Source organism: Gasterosteus aculeatus, chromosome 20, assembly GCF_964276395.1.
Source record: "Gasterosteus aculeatus chromosome 20, fGasAcu3.hap1.1, whole genome shotgun sequence".
Taxonomy (NCBI): Eukaryota; Metazoa; Chordata; class Actinopteri; order Perciformes; family Gasterosteidae; genus Gasterosteus; species Gasterosteus aculeatus.
Window position 1 is genome coordinate 4,129,575 of NC_135707.1, and position 22,060 is coordinate 4,151,634.

Consider the following 22,060-nt stretch of genomic DNA (forward strand, 5'->3'; position numbering starts at 1 on the left):
TTCACAGCGCCGCCTGGTGGCTCGTTTGGCGGCTTACATCGACATTACAGGCGCACTCAGGGATCGCGTGGCCGTACAACAAAAGACACAACCACTGCAATGACATTTTTATCGTTACTGTCAAATAATTGAATCAGGTCAATTTGTCTCTTTTGGAAAACCAAACGCCATGAATTATCATAACATGGTAAAAATAGAATGAACTGGTATAAAAAAACCCAGAACAGACCGACCCATAAACTTTAAGGCCTGATCAAATGTGGGCCTCAAGTTTAGCCTTAAATGCATCTACAGAAGGGAAACACTTGAATGAAAATGGTAAAAAGTTACAACACTTTGCATGCAAGCTCAAATTCAATCGCAGTGTTCTTTCAGAGGAAGCTGTAAGTTACAATAAGAGCAGAAGAACTATAAGTAAGGAAAAGTCTGCAGGAAATAACTACCGGTATGTATTCCACTATCAGTGCATTTCACAATTTTAGGATCTGCAGATAGTAAATGATTTTCAAGTGTTTGGGATGTATGAATTACCTTAAAAATGCATTTACAGTAGTCTTTAACACAAAGTAACGGTCCAAACAATCTCATGCCTTTCCACTGAAGAACTATTCCTATAAAAACACATACTACATACTTACATGAAGTGTAATATCAATGTTATACATGCTGAGAGAGGAAGGTGCAGGAAGCTTTCTTGGCCCATGGCTTCTTTAATGACTTCAATAAATACAAAATTAAACAGCAGTAAAATGTATTTAAAATAGACAGGGTATTAGAATCTTTATAATAAACAAATTTGGGTCGGTATCAAAAGTATAGTGTGAACATGTTTTGAACGGATAATAATCTTTTGAGCAAACCTCCAGATCACCTAACAAAACACAAAGAAACGATACTGAACTCCTCACCCAGACACAAACAGGAGAAACGAAACAAAACCCCTACAAGCCTTCCCCAGAATGCAACTCTGCATGAGGACACACCTCACACAGCAGCAGCAGTTTATGTGGAGCTATTGCAGATCACCTGATTCTCACCAGGGACTGAGGAGCGCAGGCCTGGTACAGAGTCCCCTGCACGCAGAGTTAAGTCGGGGGAACTCTAGACTTTCTTCTGGATCTCTTGCAGCGGTTCTCTGAAAGCTGCAAATGCTCCGTTTGTGGATTATCATAACATTAACATGTGTTTTCTGAAATGATAAATGTCGGAGGTAAATTATGGCTAATACATTTTTCAATAATATATAATGACTTCAATGGTCCACGGTAATGTGCAAATTACTCAGCTTCAATCACAACTCACCCATCAAGCATCCCACTCAAAGTCCGAAATGCGAGTTATAAGGGTTAGGACCTTCGGGTTCACTGCGTTGTTCCTTCTTTTTTCCTGGACCTCCACTTTGGAGCCCTTGTCGGGGTTGATCTTGAAGATGCACCTTAGTTTGACAAAAGTAAAACCAGTCAGATATCAGCAGAACAACAATGTCACTAAGTAGTGCACTACTACGCGGGAGGGCTGAGATAGAGGGGGGGCGGGGAGGGGGTGATATAAATACCGCCGATGCCATGGATATATTTGGGTATTTGACCACCCTAATGAAAAAGATAATAATCAACATTTTATGTCGACTGTGCAAAGTGGCCCTTAGAGTTGTGATGAACAATCATCATTTTTAAACAAATAGGATTTCAAATTTCCCTTTGTCGTCAGTAAGCTGTACTGGGTGTCTGGAGATTACACAATATATATTTTATATATTATTGCTTAAACATAATACAATTATAGATTAAATGTGAATCAAGCACATTTTTACACCTTTCAACCAATAGAGAAGTTATTTAAATTCAACTAAGGTGCATGTGTTTATCTATTTCAGACTAGTACCGGTTTTTGGTACCTTAAGGACCAGAAACGTCCCGACCAGAGGACCATTAAAGCACATTCACCTTTGAAGAAACTCCATCGTGACCGCTACGTCCGCCGGGTACGGCAGATCGAAGACGAAATAACAGACGAACATGGCGATCAGCGCGTCGGTGAAGCTCGCCAAGTCCTCCAGTATCACCTCCTGGTCCACGGCCACCATGAAAGCTGCCGCAGAGAACAGACTCGCTCCTGCAAAACGAGCCGTGCAGCAGAATCCTGAATCAGCTCAGATGCGCCTGCAATGCATTCAGGGGCGCACGCGAATTCCACCGCCGCTCACTCACCACACGCCACAATGCACGGCGTGGCGGGCAGCCGCTCCGTCCGCACGCCGTCCGCCGCGTCCGCCACGTGCAGCATCCTGGCGGAATCCTCCTTGAAGTGCGAAAGCAGCGCCATCACCGCCCCGCAGGCGCCGGCCCGGCCCGCGGCTCCGCCCGACCGGAAGTAGTCGAGCACTCTGGCGAATTTTTTGGCCATGGCGTCCTCGAAGCCCTCGTCGATGTTGACGCCGGTCAATTGTGTGAAGTGCGCCTTCATGCCGCTGAGGGAGAACAGGTAGGGCCACTCCCCCTTCAGGGCGCGCGTGTCCATACCCGAGCGTACGTCGCTCCTCTGACACGCGAAGGTGTCCGACATCCACTGCTCGACTCGCTCGGCGCTCCCCTCGCTCTTCAGGAACATTTCCTGCATGCCCCTCTTCTTCTTCTTCTGCGCTTCCACGCGCCCCGGCCCAAGTTCCTGCTGGATACAGCCGTAAGAGTTCCTCCGGCGCTTCCTTTTTCGTGCCGCGCCGTCGCCGCCGCCCCCCGGAGGCCGTCTCTGCTTTTCCCACATCGTCTTCCGCTTGCAGTTCTCCACCCTGTACTGAAGTTGCTTGGTTAAAGAGTCGTACCCGCTTCCGACGACCTCGTCCTCTATGATGTCTGTGAAGGACTTCGGGTAAGCCAGCACCATCTTCCGTGCAACTTCCTCGAGGTGCCTCTTGGACGGGTTTTTGCACACGTAGAGGATTTCGGCGGCGACGATGCGAATCATCTCCCTCCTTTCCGAGGCCGTGGGCCGCTCCTGATTGTCTAATTTCCTGCTGAGCGCGGTGGAAAGCGTGCTCCAGGGGACTTGGAAATGGTAGTGCCAGTCATTGTTCAGTTGTCCACGGAAGCTGGAGCTCTCCCGATCGGGCGGAGGGGGGACCAGGCTTCCGGATGAGCCCCGAGAGGAACGGGCTCTGCCTCGCCTGGGGGCCACCCACTGCGTCTGCACCAGCGCCCGGGGGCAGCTCGCGAGGGCGTCTTCCGTGTTTGAGTGGCTCGCGCTGCTCCGAGCTGAGGAGACACAGAATGAAGCACCAATCGGTTACAAAAGGTACACAAACAATTGTCTCCCCTTAAGGCTGCCGCATGCGTCTGCGTTGACGCACTCGTTTCAATTCATGGTTCGAAAAGTCTTGCGTGTGTTGCAGAGCAGTTCACCGCCAGAACAACAGGGGGAGTAACGTGTCTTTGTTGAAGACGACCTAGAGAGTCACGTCTTTGTGTGTGGAAGTTGTTGGTTTGTTTGTTTATTTATCATAGACTTTATTGCCCCGTGCATCGCCACTGCTGCTTTTCATCGCGGACACATTTGTCCCGTATTTTCCTCTTTGTGCACCTCTCGACCGGAAAACCGACGTTTGCGGAGATCTCCCTCCATGAATCAGAGGCCATCAGCGTGTCCTTATAGTCCGCCAATGACGGCTTGTAGAAGTGGTCATATTTACGTTTTGTTTTTTCCCCGGCAAAAGTTCTTCAATCTGATTCATTCTCTCGCAACAAATCTTCGTTTTAATAATGGCGGTATTGTGCTATGAAAGCGGAAATGTGAGACTCCGTAAAGGATGTAGTTAGCAGACCAATTGCAGCCTTGTGGGCTGCAGGAGGCTCGCGTAGCTTTTGACGGTAGTCTAGAAAAATGGGTCGACGCACTCAAGGACACGCAAGGGGCTCTTGCCCCTTGACACCGAATGTGTCCGCTAGCCAACGGCTGTAAAAAAAGGCCTCTGATTTGACCTTTCTAACCTGTGTTTATTGGCAAATGTGGAAACAAAGAGGCAAACGCAGAAGCATAAACTAGGCTTTAGTGGGGGTAGATAATTCTTCATGAAATGCATTGATTTTACTTTTATTCAAATAGCCGCCTCTTTGTTTCCACATTTGCCAATAAACACGGGTTAGAAAGGTCAAATCAGAGGCCTTTTTTTAAAGCCGTTGGCTAGCGGACACATTCGGTCAATCAATTGGGAAGAGAGATGCGTTTTTCCTTTCAATAAGCCACTGGACAGAAAGGACACACTCATAGAACGCTTCGGCCCGTGACTTACTTTTCAAACGTGCGCGAAGCTTCCTTGTTTGAATGGGCTCGAGTACGTCGGCGAGGTCGTCCGTCCGGGTGGGCATCACGTTGTCGTGTAAGGCGTCCTCATTCGTGTGCACTGCTGGTGTGGACCTCCACAGCGCCTCCTTGATAAGAGTGGCCATGTCATCTTCCACCGCTGAATGAGGGGAAATAGACGGCCGGTGAAACGGTGACAGGGATGTTTGGATCATTGCAAAAAGTACAATGTGGTGCCGCCGGATACGGGTATGCAAAAAGGAGAAGCCTCGCAGCTTCTCCAACTCAATGGAGCCGGCTCTCCTGCGTCCCAGATGACCCTTTCACAGAAGGGAACCCTCTGTGAGCTTTTACCACCAGCCACGTGAGGAGAACCTGCGGCTGTGTGGGAGGCACGTTTTACCACCTCTCTTTTTCTCAACCTTATGCGCCAAATCATTTCAGAATCCACTGGTGCTCGGGAAAGAGATCAGAATACTGATAATTTGCTCACAAAGTATTTCCCTCTATCTCTCTGTCGTCTGCGGCTTACTTTCTTTTGCAGGTTTCCCCGCGTGCAGATGTTCATTTTCATCCAGAAAAGTCCCCTCACACAGCTCCCATTTGATGCCCGTCTCCATGTCAGAAGATTCCTCTTTGATAAGGGAGGGCAGGTCTCCGGCTGCTCCCCCACCCCCGCACGAAGGCGTCTCGGTCTGCTCGTGTTGGCGGGGAAAGGCCCCCACCACGCCGCTGCCCTCTTTGGGAATCGGCGTGGGCGCTGTGGCATCTCGACCTGATAATCAGAAAACAGTGGGTGGGCTTCCTGTGCCGTAAAGGTGGCGACACCACAAGGTAGAAATACCACGTAGAAGTGAGTTAGTTCACAACGATATGGGTCAAAGGATCCAAAGATCACGTTATACGTTATAATTGTATTATAACAAATGATGCATTAATGCACATTCGTGGAGTGAATAGTAATTGCTTGATATATTACAGGGTAGCTTCGTTTATACCAATACAGTAGTTAAAAGTATCATTGAAAGGAAAATACTACGCGCGCCCTCACTCACTCACTCACTCACTCTCGCTATCGGAAACCGGCTCGCCGAACTCCAGCTGCGTCTCGCCGGAAGGAGCGCGCGCCCCCGGCTGCGCGTGCCTCAGGCGCAGCTCCACGCGCAGCAGCCTCAGCTCATGCTCGCTCCTCTCCAGTCTGCCCTCCAGCCTCCAGATCTCCCGGTCCCTGTCGGCCACCATGCTCTGGAACACGCGCACCCTGCGGCCGCACGCGCCGCGCACCGCGCGCACCGCGGCGCGCAGAGCCGCCTCGATGGCGCGCTCCACCGCCGCGTCCTCCTCCTCCTCCTCCTCCTCCTCGCCCGGTGAACTCGCGTGTGACTTGGGCGGCTCGGCGGGTCCGCTCATGGTTTCTCGCCCCCCGGTTTCCCGCCGCGAATGTGACCACGTCGCGCGGTTATTCCCGGAGGAGTTGTTCCCTTAGACACAGATTAAACGCGCACGAGATTAACGGTTCTCTCGCGGGGTTCGTGGATCGTGTTTTTGCTTTTTTTCTGTTTCTTCTTCTTCTTTCTCTTCTTCTTCTTCTTCTTCTTATTGACAGACCGACATTTAAGGCATTACCGCCACCAACTGGTGAGGACGGTGGACGTCTGATATTTACATTATTTAATAAAAAGGGGAGCTCATATTTGATTGATATGTTGGTTTGTTTAAGATACTGAAATATTATTTGATAATTCTTACTGTTCGAGTTCTTCTGCAGAATGTGTATAATATCAAAATGCACTTTTGCCCCGGTGAGGTTTCCAATTAATGTCTTCTTTCTTGTTTATATTTGTCTCTACTGGGTTTTATAAGGTTATAAAAACCAAACTGAGTTTTGGAGGGAATTTAGTTTTTCTGAGAAAAAACAAGACATAAAACAAACATGAAATACTAAATTCCCATTTAAGAAAAATACCACAACTAAAGAACCAGTAGACAATGATAGAAAATATTTTAATTGGGAAGCGCGAATTGTTGTTGTTATTGTTTCTCTAAGAAGCAGAGGGGATAATATGCACAGCCGTCACAACAGACAAAGATTATTGATAACAACAATAGTCATACAAATAATATCATGCATATAATTGAAAAAAACACAACTAATTGAAAAATAAAACGATCTCAAAGACGTTGGTGGAATTTCAACTTTAGTACAGCCCCAAATCACTATTTACAAATGCAAGGTAAGCGTTTAACAAATAAGCATAAGCATTCATGCAAGTAAGTACATGGAGGACATGAACGCAGACGTCCAAAATCGGAAGACCTTATTTACCTAATCTCAATGCCTACAGGCAAACAGGGACAAAAATACTAAGTAAACCAAAAACATACTCTTCAACATGACACCGAGATAGCCAATGGAAATGTGCTACTTGGAACACGTGACCTACAGCACATGAGAGCGCATGCCTGCTTGGTACCACTCAATAGAATATTGTGATTGAGGTTTTGAAATCTTCCGAACCAACGGGCCGTTTCTTATTCCTCTTGCAGGGAATTAGATGGAACATCTAGACTGCCTCCTTGGGAGAGTAAAACAGGAACAAATCCTGCTGCTGTTTTGTTGAGAATGCAGTAATCAACGCAGATAGATGGTGGGGGACAGTCATCAACGGGACTGCTCGGTAAGCTGCACTCTGGGCTTTGGGTCGGATCCGCACAGCTGCAGCCGGAGTCTTCGCTGCTGATGTTGAGGAAATCTTGAGGTAGAGCGGAGACGACTTCTGCCTCTTCAGCGGCAACACCCCAGGCGGAGCAATGGAGCCGAGTGTAAGGCGTTCCCACTGGACAGGCCATGGCTAACGGCGGCGTGGCCTCGTGTACCCCGGGTAAGCCTACGTAGGAGGTATGGCACTGAGCCAGGGCCAGGTGTGTCATCGGGTTGAAGAAGACCCGGTGCTCCTCTGGGTCCTTTGTAACCGGTTTAGGCTCAACAATCACAGCATCGGTTGTCAGCATCTCCTCGGTTTTGTATGTCAGCGCGAATTTGCCTTGGGGCTGAAGCCATTCCTGCAAAGTCAGAAGCACGAAAATACGTTACATTGAACCGTCGCACACGTTACACACAACTTTGACAGATTGGATGGGCGTTTTTTTCACAATATATACACATATATGTGTGAGTGAGTGTGAACCTCTGGGTCCGTCCGCGACCTTTCGTCGCCGTGGTGATTATTCTCAAGCCCTTTTCACTCGGTACGCCCCGTTTCTGATTGCTTAGGTGTTGCGCTTTCGTCTGCACTTTGCAAAAAAGATCGAGAGAAGCCCGAGAAGACTTCGTCGCCTCACCTTGAGATCGCCTCCATGTTGTTGAAATAAAGGTTGGAAGAAAGGAGCCGGTGTCGGTGTCTGGGACAGAATTTGTATCTTCTTTCTGTAGTAAAAACCAAATGTACTTTTTCTTTCCAGAGCAGATCACGTTGAATAGGATAATCTCAAATTGCAAACATTTAGTACAGATGATTTACCTTATAGCAGGTTTGTTGAGTACAAACAGCATGACCCCGACAGCCAGACACACGGGGCCCAGAGATTTGATCAAAATGAATAACTTATTATCTTCGTCTTCTTCTTCTTCGTCTTCTGAGGAGGAGTTGTGGAATACAACGAATTAGATAAGAATTTGTGAGTCATACTACAGAAGTTATTCTATTGTGGCTGATTAATCATTATCAGAATTGTTGGTTTGTTTAGTGTCATCGAGCCTCTGTCACGTGTCAAATGTACCTTCTCCATTTTTCCAGCACGTCGTTGGACTCCACTCACTCCAGATCCCTTTATAATCCCTTGACTTCGGTTTAGATCTCACTTTAACGCAATATGTAGCGTGAGGTTTTAATTCCGACATTAAAATCAACAGAGATTTATTGAGTGAATTGAGTTGAGAGGTCTGAGGAAAAGAAGAAGTGTAAAGAAAGGATTACTGTCGGGTCTTATTTAGACACAACCTGTTGAGTCAAAGTATGGTTATTAACTCATGACAGTGTCTTACTTTGGCTTCTGTGCTTTCAGACGTCTCAAGTTGGAGCATGTAGTCAAGTTCTTTGAGGTAGTGATGTCTTTCGTACCCACTTTTCCAAGTGACGTTGACGGCCTCCGGTGTTTCCTGCACCTCAGGTTGATGCGGTGGCGTCAGCTGGACTGATCACAGATGTGTAAACCAACACAGGCATCAGCACACGTGTGAGCCACCCACAGGCACACACTTCATCACTTGTTGATCACAATGAATCCATGCTTACTGTTCAGATATGGTGTAAATCCCTTTGTTACAGTGTAACAGACAGACGAATGGCAAAGTGTTATGTCATATTTATTATAACTTGCGAAGGTGTTTCTACTATGTATTTTGCAGAAACAGCTGTAGCTGTGATTCATCCTCCGAAGCGGACAGGAGGATTCCCCTTTGCCTGGACCCACACTAGCAGAAAGAAGAAATGAATTGGCTTGAATCGTTGAATTTTCATGCTTTCATATGGTGCAGGAAATGAAATTACCTTTTGAATGTCAGGTTGTAGATGGTGTTGGACTCAACAGGATCACCAGTGATGTTCAAGAAACAAGAAATTGTGTCCCAATAGGCCGTCACGCACAAGAATCCACCAACTGCAACATGGAGGTGGGAGGAAATGATCATTGCCGTGTACATTGTGACTGTGATTTCTTTTGACAATTGCAAAACCAAAATCACTTAAAACATATTTAATTGATTTATTTAAAGAGCGAATGATCAAGGGGTGAAATAAGTATTCAGGTCCTTCACTTAAGCAAACATACGTTGTGTTATTAGATTGTGCTACACCCAAAAATAATCCATAAAAGACAATGATCGGACCTCTTAAGACCCGGCAACCCAATCGTAGGTTGTGAGGGTAAGTATCTCATTGCGGGTAAACTCACAGATAATCTATATAATGGACAATAATAATAATGGAGAATATCTAATAAGAATAATGGAGTAAAATATAAAACAACTCTCTTATTGTATAACAGGAGAAATGCTAAATAACATTGAAGTACTTAAATAATATTACTGAACTGTTAATCACAGAAAGAGAACAGATACATTTACTTGACATCTTCTCTAAGCTTCCTACTGGGGGTCGACGGCAAGACGTGAGCCCAATTAATAATGCAAAAGGAAAGCGTTTCACCGTGTGAAGACGCACGACCACATTTCTAAAGCATTTCCCACAGAAGAAGTTGAGGGCAAAACGTGTGCGTGTCGAGACAGAGGAGCTGCACCTGTGATGCAGTGCGTGAGTTCTGGGATGCTGGAGCAGCACCACAGCAACAGGAGCTGCTGACACTTCATGGCTGCATGTCACCTTTGTGGAGAGGAATGAAACCTTCTGTAGGACATTTATCATTCCAGTCCAGGACAACATGAATTTATCTTCCTGTTAAATACACTCATGATACGCATACAACACACTCAAAATAATACAAGTAAAATATACATTAGTTGCCGTGTGTGTGATGAGGAGAGGAAGGTGCTGTTACCTCTGAGACTCCTCCGGTGCTGCTGATGTCTCAGACAGTGAATGACGGACGGAACGGAGTTTAAACTTATCAATGGTTACATCACGGGAAGTCAAGCCTCATTCGTCATGGTGTTTTTTTTCTTTAACCTTTTGGTTTTCGGCACCAGCTCTTGGTTTTTGTCGCCGTGTGTCACTATTTCTATTTGATTTGAAGGGTGCCCTTTGTGATTAATACAACGCAAACGCGTACACCTTTCTTGTTACTCCAGGCGAGATGTTTTCCCTTACTACTGTTTTGGAATCATGTTTGTGTTGTGATTGAGGTTTTTTTAAGAATCAACCATGTCAGAAGACATTTGTAACTGAGTGCCAGGCTTCGTCTTTACTGGAGGAATAAAAACCATCCTTCAAAAAGGTTTCCTCATTTGGGGTTTTGATGACGGAGGTGGGGAGGAGCGATGTCTAACATCTCCCACCAAGTGGGTTGTCAGCTGGTTCGGGTGACTTTGAAGTGCGCAACACATGATTCTCACCATGGAAGGAAGCGCATGTATTCATTGGTTTATTCCTTTATTCTGTCAACGTCTTCATTTACTCAGCACACAGACAATAGGGAGAAAAAGCGAACATCCCAATCAACACGAAAACCCAATTAAACGTTTACATTTAAAAGGAAATAAATTAAAAGTCATATTCTCTTCGCAGTAAACACTCGACGAATACTACTGTACAAGGAAGGTAATTCCCAAAGAGCTTTACTGACGCAATAAACAAAGGATCAGAACAACAACAGTAAGCCTGACGTACAGTTCTTCTTCTTCTATATAGACTTGCAACCGGGGGCGCAGTGGAGTCTATGACGAAGGAGGTCGGACTCCAATGGCAAGAATAAAGCAATCACTTAATCACTAAATGTGCAACATCTTCTCAAAGTACAAGCCGGATCAGATCTCAAGTCTGTTCCACCATCCTCGTGGGCAAATACTTGGGGAGACTCTCATGCCATCGGGGGAACTGACACTGGTGATTTGGACCCTTTCAGAGCAACCTGGAAATCTTTCAAAAGAGGTCTTCATCTCCCAATACAACAGTAACACATAAGATATATAAGAGAGGAATGATTTGGGGGAGCTTGCAAGCTGAAATGTCTTTATTGCCATTATGCTATAAACCCCCAAATAACCAAAAATTCACAGCTGCAGTTTTTTAAAGTTGTATGCATTTAGTCAAAGGCACAAAGTCTCTTCAGGCTTTCAGCTTTCTGAGTGCTGCCTATTATATTTAAAAACTCCAAAGTGCTGTATTTCTGTTGTTTTCTTTTAAGTTACGTCACTTGTTCAACCTTCACTGTGCAGAGACGTACATGTGAAGGCTATTTCCTGCTCTTCCTGCTCTATGTTGACTTATTTCATTCACAAGACCTTTAATCTATCATTAATTAATAGCAGATTGGCATCGGCTGATTGAATTGTTTTCTCATGGGTACAAATTGTGAAAATGTCCTCAAAGCGTGCTCTTCTCACTGACAAAGTCAAAACAGGATGGACGTGGCAGAGGTTACTGAGAAAACACCAGTCGGAAAAAGAGACATTATCTGACATCTTGATAAGGCAGCGAGCATTCTGGTGGCGCGGTACAGACTAATGACTCATTTATGACCTTAATCATAGGAAGCTGTACATACAGTGACAAAGATAACCCCAAAAACACCATCTCCACACGTCCACGCTGAAATGACTGATTACTGACTCTGCTGGTTTAGCTAATGTCAACCTGTTATTTTAATAGGGAACTAATTACTGGTGGCCTAATCTGCATGTCATCAACAATAAAAATGTAATTGCTATTTTGGCGCACTGCAATCTCAAAGAACCGCCGTCTCTCTTTCTCCAAACAAATCTCTTTAAAAGAAAAAAAAAATGTTTTAAAAACAAGGAAATCGCACTACACACACAGTACAACATGCACAAATAAAACAATTCAAGTTTAACGCGATACAGATCAGCCAATCAGCCGTGGCGACCACGGCGCTTCACGGAGTGTCGGGCCCTGGGCTGCCGAGGTCTTCTTGAACGGTGCCACGCGCCATCCACTGCTTGACGTAGTTAGAACTCAAGCTTTTCTGGTCATGAAATGAATCAGAGTGCATCTGGTCCGCCGCGTTCGAGTCCGAGGCCCCGGGGACGACGCACTCCCCGAAGCCGCTGTCAATAGTGTCCAAGTCCACACGCGGGTAGCCGTCTTCTGACAGTTCGTTGGAGACGAACGAGTCCAGCGACACCCTCTCCGGTTCGACCGGATGGAAGTTCATACCTTCGACCAAACGGTCGTTCAATATTTGGTTCTCGTGTTGCGGTAACGCGCCGCTTTGCCTGAGGGGCCCCTCCAGACGTCCCGCGTGGTCCTCCTCGAACTCCTCCTCTCCGGACAGAGTCACGGTGTGGATGGAGATGTGCCCGCTGGAGTGTCCGGCGCCCTGCGAGCTGCCCCCGTCCTGGAAGAACAGCAGCGGGTTGCTGTGAGGCTGCGGCTGGAGGGGGGGGGCGCCCGGTCTCGCCACGTGGTCCTCGCCGCAGCGCCGCTTGTCGTTGTTCCATTGAAGGACGGCACGCTGCTTCTCGCTTGCCGCCTGCGCGCGCGGGTTGACCTTCAGGTAATCGTGCTCGCTGAACACAGGCTTCACCCACTCCTGCAGCAGGACGAATGCAAAGCATTTAGCTGGAATATTGGTATTAACATTCTTGCAGAGAGAGAGGGATGTATGATTATTAATCACTTTAATATCTGTACGGTGAATGTGGAGCTCGAGCTAGCGGGGTTAGCTTAGCATGGAGTGAGGGAGGGGAAACTTTGGTTAAAGAATGCAATAAACAAGATAGGTGGCATGACGTCATTTGTGTTCGTTAAGATTTTTTTAGCCTTTGCACAAGTTGGCTGTTTTCTCCGCCTCCAGTCTTTAGGCTAAGCTTAGCCCGCGGCTACATTTAACTTCCCATTGAACTCAATGAGGGGAGAAAAAGCAAATGACGTATAGGGCCTCAGTGAAGAAATAACCTTTTTCAAAAATTGATGTGCATTCGCCCATCATTATGCACCTTAGCAAAGGAGAGAATCTGCCATTTATTTAAACTTCTCTTCTGCGTGTTTTACGCAGTAATACTGCTGGTTTGAAGAGTAAGACATTATTCCTACCGGATTTTCAGCAGGATGCATCTGAACACACATGTGAAGATTGCACACGTCTTTGCACGTCTAATAATCGGCACAGTGCTGATGGAACGTGAGTACAAGTACAGGAACATATTCCACGTGGTCGGTTCAAACAACAATGCATATCTTCGATGTCTGTCTGAACTTTGTTGTCTTGTATATATTTAGTAAATAACGCTACAAGATTCTAACCTTGCTAATACGTTGCTATTTGTTTGTTTGTTTTAGGGCAACTCTCCCCTCAAACCTGCGAGGCATCACATTCATGCTACTGAACCTTGTGCAGCAGATAAGCATGGATCTCTTTCTCTTAGCAAAGGCCACCACATCCTGAGGCACCGAGCGCAACATCAACCCATCGTCTCTGCGCCGCTGAGAAAGCGCACCACAAGAGTAAGATAGCGCAGTCAAACTAGAACAATGCTTTCAAAAACAGCCAGTTTCGGTCTGCTGCAGCGATCCCAAAGCTGTGATAATGGAGGGGAAAAAAAAAAAAAACAGCCTCACAAGGTAACATAACTAATAACTTTCCCAGAGACAAAGCGGTACAACTGCAGGCACGGCGAGTTTGAAGAATTTATCTTAAATTTAAAAAATAACACTTGACGATGGAGGACCGGCGGATATTTGCCTATTTAGGACTAAACACAGGGGCACAAATGTGATATTTGTCATCGATATATGAAAGAGTTTAATTTTAAAAAGGCAGACATGGTTATCAATGAACCATCTTCTATGTCCTATAATTGATTGATAACGAATGTGACTTTTTTGCCCCATTATCTCATTATGTCTTTTTGTGTTCATAAACAAACATCTGTGCGCCGCACTGTCCTTTTGAATTCAATCAGATGAGCTCAGTTCAGCACATTCTGCAGAGTGAGAAAAGAAAGCACTGCTGACAGCAGTTCTCTCTTGTGCTTCCCTTTAAAATTTGCAGCAGTTGCGCCCTCTGCAAGACCAACATCTGTAACTGCACACAGATGTGAGCTCGAGGTGGTTCACCCAGAAGTAACCGCTAGGGGATTTCTTCTTTTCAAATGTCAGATGAGAATAATTAAGATTAATTTATAGCATCCGTGTATTTTTCAACTTTTTAAACGTATCTACTTTGGTTCATCTGGGCTTCGGATTTGTTGGCCACTTGTGCCAAGCAGATACCCGGTCACTTCAATCGTGTTTAGGGATTTTAAAACGATTGCACAACATACGTATTTCCAGGTGTTTTTAGATAAGACGTTGTGGACATGTTTTACATTTATTTTGGAATGGATTTGGAATTGTACCAGTCCGAGGCCCTGTTGGCTGCATCGTCCTCCGATATCAAAGCCACAATGAAGCCTCTCCATTAGCTTTAACTCTAAATGAGCACACGTGAATAAAGTGGGTGTGCTTCATTGAAAACAACAATCCGCTTACTCTGTTTGTCAATCATTAGGAGGAAGAATTTGAATTAGGGGAAAATATTAAAAAGGGCAGATGGAAAAGACATTAGCATGTTGAACAACAACACGTCTGACATAATGACACCACAAGAGATCTAACAGGGGTATTTTCCACCGGGGGGGTAAGAGACACACATATTTACCCACAGCATCTCAGACAGATGAACAACAAAAAGCCTCTTGAAGCCCCTGCACACTGAGTCATTCATATCATGAGGGCCCTTCGGCGCGAGGCCGAGGGAAAGTCCCATCCAGCGGGGTCTAGATGGGCAGAAAGTCCCCCCCCCCGGTGTGTAATACACACATAAACGCACAAAGACCACATCTGTTTTTGCTCTCTCTTACCTTGAAGTTCCCTCCATAAGCCAGGTGGAGAGGCTGAAAAAACACCTCCGCCTTGGGGATGTATAAAATCCGTTGGAGTTTCTGCTGCCACCACCTGAAACGAATATGAAATGATGTAAGGACAATAATAGAACAACATCTGCGATTGAGTCACTTTCGGCGATGGGGATTTTGTTGACGGTACCTGAGCAAAAGCGTGAAGTTAAAAGATTGTTTTGAGCGTCGTGTCAATGAGTCAGAAATACGCACTTAATAGTGGCGTCTCCGGGTGAGAATTGATATGGTCAGATCTTATTGGTCACTTTGTTGTCATAAAACAAAGATAAGCTCAGTTCAGCACCTTCTGCAGAGTGAGAAAAGAAACAGAAGAACAACTATTTCCTTTTCTCTCTCTTGTGCTTCCTGATCCCTGTGATATTTGCAGGAGTTGCGCCCTCTGCAAGACCAACATCTGTAACTGCACACAGATGTGAGCTCGAGTAACCGCTCCTTCTTTTCAAATGTCTGATGAGAGTATCATCACAAAATGATTTTGGGGTAAATCGAAGTGTCCTGAAAAGGTTTATGTCAGCTTAATAAAGAGCATTGCTGTGTTAAAACAAAAAGAAACAAGCAAGCAGGATATTGTCGTTAGATATGCGATGGACATTTTAGTTGGTCAGCAACAAACACAACTCAAAGTTATATTTATGTTTAAAGACCGATTACAGAGGCTGAAAAGCCTCCAAGCATCCTAAAAACTAATACAAAGACAAATGTCAAAGGTTTAGTCTCTTGTATTGGACATTCCTGCAATAAATCCTTCCATCAAAGAGGTTTTGATTTTATGATTAAAAAAAAAGAGCTGTTGATTCAATTTCATCAATGCTTGTCATTCAGGAGGCGCTGCGTGCAGATAACAAGGTGTTGTGAGCTCTCGTGCTGATGCTCTGCATGACTTCCTATAGCTGCGACACGTTTCAAGGTACGTTGCAAGCAGCACGTACAGCAGAGCCGTGGTTTCCACGTACGTGGGAGGTGATGCCAGGAAGGCTCAAATCGAAGCAGCGAGACGCTTTGTTAATCATTTACTGGAAGACAAAGCATTTTGCTTGCTTTATTTCAACCTTCGCCAAGTTTTTGTTATTATTTTGTTAAATGCACGTGGTTAGAAGTAAGAAAATGTAACCTTTCAATTTGATTTGCACACTTCATTTTCCACACGGCTCAAATACAACTGCGCGTGCTTCAGAGAATAAAAGGAACAGGGTCAAATGTTCAGAATTGTCGAAAGTAAAGTAACTTACGTTTTCTTAAAATAACCGAACAACAGGAGAACAAGGACGAGAGCGACGGACAGGGTGACGTACCACCAAAGTCCATCGAGTCCTGTAAAGGAGACATAACAATCAAATATGTACTGACACAAATTACACGATGAGTACATTTTTAAAAGACATGTGAAGGATAAATGCAGAAAAGTTGTATGATGGTTTGAAGCACGTAAACACAAGATCTTGCTAATTCTGATTCTGATTATTTTATTATTTATTTATGGCTGCAGGACAGAAGTGACGTGTCCGTTCCACCTTCACGCGCTCCTCCGGTCCTCCAGCGCACAGTGGAACTCCACTCGCTCCACGGGCCCCTGTTGGGATGCCCGGGACACATCCTGGCCTGCACGTCTACGACGTAGCTGACGCGTGGCTGCAGGCGGTTGTGGTCGAGCGCAACGTTCTTCTCCGTCACTTTAAGGGAATAAACTGGATTCTGTGAGAAAGGAAACAAGCAGAAAACCTTTGGCCGGGTGTCGGGAGCAGGTACGACGGCGAGCGGCTGCGGCGGCCTCTCGCTCGTGTTCTCGTGTCCCTGCTCGCACGTCACCTTGGACGGGTCCCTGTTGTCTCTTATGCGGACCATGTATGTGAGACAGTCGCTGGCGCCGTGGTCCCAGGTGATGTTGTACGACCCGCCGGTGTCTGTCACTCGAACATTCACAGGAGACGACGGTTTCACTGTGAAAGTAAAGTCCCGGATGGGGGGGGTGGGGCATTATGAAAGTGAAAATAAGTGCATTCCAGCCGCAACAGCCCGTCGGACTCTATTTTTAGCTTTTTGTCTCAGTCTGGAGGGTGAAGCAGGTGGTCGGGGCGTTTGCTGCCAAACGACCACCGAAGCATGCTGGGAAAGTTTGTCAGTATGATTCTTCAAAACAGAAGCCGTTTGACTGCACAGTAAAATAAAATATGTAAAATATGCACGCTGGAATAATCAAAACAACGTCCTGTAAATCATTTCTAGACGCTTTTCAATGTGACTGAAACAGCAGGTGTTTGATGACGAAGAAATAAAATGTCCAAAAACATTCACTGCCATCAGTGCAGCTTACCCACATCACCCAGTATCCAGTGGGTGGGCGCGCTGGCCGTCTCCTGGTCATGCTGGGCACCGGCCGTGGCGGTACACTCGGTGTCAAAGAACAAAACGTCATCCAGCTTCTCCGGGTACATTACGCACCAGGATTGAGGTGGTTTGACTTCACAGCTTCCGTTAACCACAGTTTCTTCTATACTGTAACAGAAGGATGTAAAATGCGTTTATCATCAGTAGCAATCGGTGTGACTTCCGATGACGTCTCAGCACCAGCGGCGGTGGTTTCCACGGGATCGCTCGAGAGACGGACTGTGACGCGCTCCATTTTACGTCGCGCATTTAGTGCAAAAATATGGCAGAAAGACAAAATCATGACAGAATCCTGTGTCTGTTTGTTTCATAGAGGTGAAATGTCTTTTTTTCACGTTAGCAGTCCCTCTCCAAGTAGCTTAGAAACACAAGTAAATTCAAGTCAACAAAACTAATTCAGAGGAGGAGGAGGAGGAGGGGGACAAACAGCTGGGCCACCGACCTTTGATCAACAGCTAGCGGGGCCCCAGATGAAGCCACGCGACATACAGATGACATAAAGCTTATACAGATAACATAGAGCGAGGCTCCGGGCGGCTCGTACCTGCACGAGACCGTGATGGAGCCGGAAAACGTCGGCACCGAGGAGGAACAGTTCAGAGAATCTTTGAAGTCGGTTGAGCAGGTGACGTGGCGCGAAGACGTAACTGCGGCACAGACAAAGAAGGTCACTTCTGATTGTGTTTGGCATATTTAACATTAAGTAAAGAAGGCAATCCATTCTATTACACTGCGTGTGTGTCCGCTCAAAGTGAAACCTGGCCAAAAGGGCCAAAACGTACAAGGGGTTTAAAAAAAAAAAAACGAACTTAAACGCAGTACATGAATGTGGGGAATTACCTTTAAAATACCGACGAGCCCACATAAGACACGAGAGGCTTACTCACCGCCCTGGGGAAACAAAGCGAGGTCCCACAGCAGCAATAAGAGCCCCGCTTTGACAGCCATGGGGACGACCCGCTGCTGAGAGGGAAACCAGCTAAATACAGGCATACGATCTACTTCTGTAGTAAAAAGTAATAATAATGTCAGCTAATCTAAAGAGTCGATCGTCTTACCTCCTTTCTGTGGAAAAGGCTGCCACTCAATCAGCCGGCCGCGGTAACAGAGGCGACGAAGCACTGACGCCTGTGTGAGAGCGTTGGGTGGAACATTACATCGGTTTGCGACTGCGAAGGCGTCGTCGTCGTCATCATCATCATCGCTATCATCATCACCATCGGTGGCGCGGCTAAGGATGTGGTTTCAGACCTGTTTGTTCTTGTGTCTGTGTGGTGCCTACCCGCCACATCCACACTGCTCCTCTGAGTGTGCAACAGTTAACCAGAGAGCCCCAAGAAGGTCAACAGGAAACTAACGTCTTCGAATAAATGTATGTCATCCTATTTTGCAGGAAGACGAACGAAGAAAAACAAGATGATTAAAAAAGAAGATAACACTGATCTGGACTGAGATATTTCTTTCTTCCCCGAATAGTTCTACTGAAAGTCACAATCACATCACACATTAACTCGCGCACATCGTTAAAAACTAATGCTCGTTTCATGAATGAGATTCTGAACGAATGATGAGGTTCAATAAACCACCTTCGTGTCTGCAGTTATAAGCCGTGTGCTGTGTAGGCTGCGCGCTTAAGGACGCGTTCGTCGACCGCATACGTCACTTCCGCAGTACCGGTCCCGGTCCCGCCGGCTCCTCCGAACGCGGTCGAGGGACGCAGCCCTCCAGGAGCCGTCGTGTCCCAGCATGCAGTGCGGTGCGACGAGTTTATTCAGGACGGAGGCGGGTGATCCGACAGCGCGGAAGAGTTCACTTTCTTTTTAAATGTAACGTTAAGTAATAGAATTCACTCGAATATCTACCGATAGAAATGTTTTAATATAATATAGTATATAACATCACACCTTAGTTTATGAAATCAGTCAAGTTACGCGACGTTGGTAACCGATATTCTGTTCGATAACAGTCCTTGCATACAGGTTAATAAATGTCTTTGCTGTTGTGTTTTTTATCAACATTAATAGAATCTCCTTTGCCTTAAGATTTCAATATTACTTTTAGCTGAAAGTCATTTAAAATTAGTATTAAATTTAGTATTATACATTAACTGATTTAATTTGAATTTAAAATAACCGTAAAATGTTTGTTTCTCAGTCTGAAATGTATCCTGCTCCGGAGGAGGATCTTTTTAAATTAAATGTAATAAATTATTGTTACGCTCAGCAGGTTGCTAGGCAACGGGAGCAGCCGGAGGTAATGCTGATGACGCAGGCAGGAAGTCCCCCCGTAGGCCGTCTAATCTCAGAGACCGCTCGGGACCAGCCCAGGTCTACAGAGAAGGCTGCTGGAGGCTACAAGGATGCAGCCTAGTGACTTTGAGACACAGCTGTAGTTGTTCAGGGGTTTTCAATAGTTTCCACCTGCTAAATGAGTCATTTGTCCTGCTGTGGAGCCCCGCACAACTGGCTTTTAATAACTAAATTATGTCCAGCGCCTGTAGAGTTCAGGACAAAAATCACCACTCAAATGTGTGTTAACGTCCATTGAAACCATTCCACCTGTTTCGTACAATGGGGCCGTGATGCTGTTCAAATCCCCGATTAGGTGGGCAGACACGTCTTGTACAGACATTACTCAGAGCCAAAGGCCATTCTATCACACCGAAACGAAGCAAAGCTGCAAAGCTGCACGCACTCTGAGAGGATGTTCCTGCCGTTGCTCTTTAAAAAAAACACCAGCTGCAGCAATGAGTCAACTATCCAGAAGAAAAGTAATGTACGACTATTCTTATAGTAAGATACCCCTTTAATAAGGTTCAACTTAATGTTATGGCATAGTTTTGGTCATTAAAAGGGAGATTTCTTTGCTGTTTCTGTTACATTCAAAACACACACAGTAGTGATGATGGTTTGCACGGATATTCTTCGCCCGTTGTGCCGGCTCACTAGTGACATTTATTTTTAAATTGAATTTGTTTAAAGCCCTTTTATTGCGTTATTCACTTCCTTGGTGAACAGTTTGTAAAATCTCTTCACGCAATACAGTGTTAACATGGATATGTAATCTCACCATACAGTGTTAACATGCATATGTAATCTCACCATACTGTGTTAACATGGATATGTAATCTCACCGTACTGTGTTAACATGGATATGTAATCTCACCATACAGTGTTAACATGCATATGTAATCTCACCATACTGTGTTAACATGGATATGTAATCTCACCATACTGTGTTAACATGGATATGTAATCTCACCATACAGTGTTAACATGGATATGTAATCTCACCATACTGTGTTAACATGGATATGTAATCTCACCATACTGTGTTAACATGGATATGTAATCTCACCATACTGTGTTAACATGGATATGTAATCTCACCATACTGTGTTAACATGGATATGTAATCTCACCATTTCATTCAGCATTTATTATTAATCGTGTGCAAAAAGGTCAAATGCAGAATAAAATCAACACACAAAGGTAATACAAGACTACAGACACTTTGTATATACGTATTACGTACGCATATTATGGAAACAGTGTGTTGTGTGAGTGACAATCTACCTTTATTTAATCGATTCCTCCTCTCCTCACACGTCCCGTCGGCAGGTTACTGCGGTTTCACGGTGTTGACGGCCATCTTGGCGCTCTGCAAAGCGCGATGCAGACGTTACAAGACAGAAGAAAGAGTGTTGCTGATCGATAAGAGAACGGTGTAGTCATGGGAGGGGGAAGTGGGCCATGTCATACAGAGAACTTATTACTCACTATATAGGTTGAAAGGTGTTACACGCCAGCAATAGGATACTTGTAAATCTACATAATGCATTAAAAGTACACTTAGTTTTAATAAAAGTACAAGATAAAATAAAACAGCACAGAGAAACATCATACAAGACAAAGAATATCAGTGATGCCACTAGCCTTCAAAATGAATTGAGTTAACAACACAGTTCATTTTAGTTTAGGGAAATAAGCAGTGATACTTGCTGGGAAACTGTTTCATTTTCACATCATTATCCGAATAACTTGTGACTCGATTTGTAAATAGATCACAGGAACCAATCAGATTTTAAACCCATAAATTCCCTTTCAGTTTGCTCCAACCTGATATATTGAATTCATAGACATTTTTAAACCCACAGCACCTGCGGGTGGTGAAATCATTGTGGTGTCCTTTATTCAGAGACCTGCCAGTGAAGCTCTGCTCTGCTCACTCACTGAAAGAGGCGATCCAATGAAGAGGATGTCAAATCTAAGCCTTTTGACTGGTTAAAATAAACCAACCCATCGTGTTTCAGGTTAATAATGTATTGAGAGGCAACAAATGTCTGTTGGTGATCTAAGATGCATGACTTCTCCCCCTGAAACTAATGCAATATGAATCACAATTTCAGATTTGAAATACTACACATATTTTGGTTAACTGTCCGTGGGAGGGCACGTAGAGATTGTAAAGACATATTTAAAAATGAGCGGTGAAAAATAGATGCAGGTTGTTAGGCCTTAAAGGATTTTGGTCGATGTATCCTATTGACATTCTTATAGGGTACATCCTATTTATAGCAGTAACCGTCCATGCTGAGAGCTCTGTGTTAGTTATTCAAAATGAAATATCTGTAAAAATTCCCCAAAAGACATTTCGAATTGAACAAATCTCGGAGAAAATGACTATATATGTATATTCTGCTATATAGCAAACAGAATAAAATACAAGCGTTTCCACTTCAGCCGTGTGAGGGCAGAGCATTTCATTGTGGAACGTTCTCCACTG

The 22,060-nt window shown here is 45.1% G+C and overlaps 3 protein-coding genes across 16 annotated transcripts; all 3 read right to left on the reverse strand.

Moving 5' to 3' along the window:
- Positions 1–690: 690 nt before the first annotated feature.
- LOC120810700 (uncharacterized) lies at positions 691–6,239 on the reverse strand. Of its 2 annotated transcripts, none has more exons than XM_078094554.1 (7): positions 5,364–6,239; positions 4,829–5,071; positions 4,286–4,456; positions 2,211–3,251; positions 1,947–2,115; positions 1,303–1,435; positions 691–1,142 (listed from the first exon to the last, which is right to left on the reverse strand). In XM_078094554.1, the coding sequence occupies exons 1-6, from the start codon at positions 5,704–5,706 to the stop codon at positions 1,306–1,308; spliced, it is 2,097 nt and encodes a 698-aa protein (XP_077950680.1). In that variant the 5' UTR covers positions 5,707–6,239; the 3' UTR covers positions 691–1,142; positions 1,303–1,305. The 2 variants fall into 2 exon arrangements, with proteins under 2 accessions (XP_077950680.1, XP_040021426.2); XM_040165492.2 differs by having other exon boundaries at positions 691–1,189.
- A 42-nt stretch (positions 6,240–6,281) lies between these two features.
- Positions 6,282–9,891, reverse strand: LOC120810704 (interleukin-2 receptor subunit beta-like). Of its 3 annotated transcripts, none has more exons than XM_040165505.2 (9): positions 9,853–9,891; positions 9,595–9,677; positions 8,847–8,955; positions 8,592–8,770; positions 8,342–8,490; positions 8,077–8,239; positions 7,818–7,932; positions 7,639–7,723; positions 6,282–7,359 (listed from the first exon to the last, which is right to left on the reverse strand). In XM_040165505.2, the coding sequence occupies exons 2-9, from the start codon at positions 9,662–9,664 to the stop codon at positions 6,829–6,831; spliced, it is 1,401 nt and encodes a 466-aa protein (XP_040021439.2). In that variant the 5' UTR covers positions 9,665–9,677; positions 9,853–9,891; the 3' UTR covers positions 6,282–6,828. The 3 variants fall into 3 exon arrangements, with proteins under 3 accessions (XP_040021439.2, XP_040021440.2, XP_077950681.1); XM_040165506.2 differs by having other exon boundaries at positions 7,818–7,929; positions 9,853–9,876; XM_078094555.1 differs by lacking the exon at positions 9,853–9,891 and having other exon boundaries at positions 9,504–9,641.
- Positions 9,892–10,386: 495 nt separating this feature from the next.
- LOC120810701 (uncharacterized) lies at positions 10,387–20,968 on the reverse strand. 11 transcript variants are annotated; one of them, XM_078094565.1, is made up of 11 exons: positions 18,862–19,028; positions 18,558–18,657; positions 18,334–18,403; positions 18,163–18,235; positions 17,820–17,922; positions 17,202–17,383; positions 16,697–16,827; positions 16,402–16,582; positions 16,120–16,201; positions 14,834–14,927; positions 10,387–12,522 (listed from the first exon to the last, which is right to left on the reverse strand). In XM_078094565.1, exons 4-11 carry the CDS (start codon positions 18,221–18,223, stop codon positions 11,866–11,868), a joined length of 1,491 nt encoding a protein of 496 aa, XP_077950691.1. In that variant the 5' UTR covers positions 18,224–18,235; positions 18,334–18,403; positions 18,558–18,657; positions 18,862–19,028; the 3' UTR covers positions 10,387–11,865. The 11 variants fall into 11 exon arrangements, with proteins under 11 accessions (XP_077950691.1, XP_077950686.1, XP_077950690.1 ...); XM_078094560.1 differs by having other exon boundaries at positions 18,163–18,238; XM_078094564.1 differs by having other exon boundaries at positions 18,527–18,657.
- Between the last annotated feature and the right edge of the window lie 1,092 nt (positions 20,969–22,060).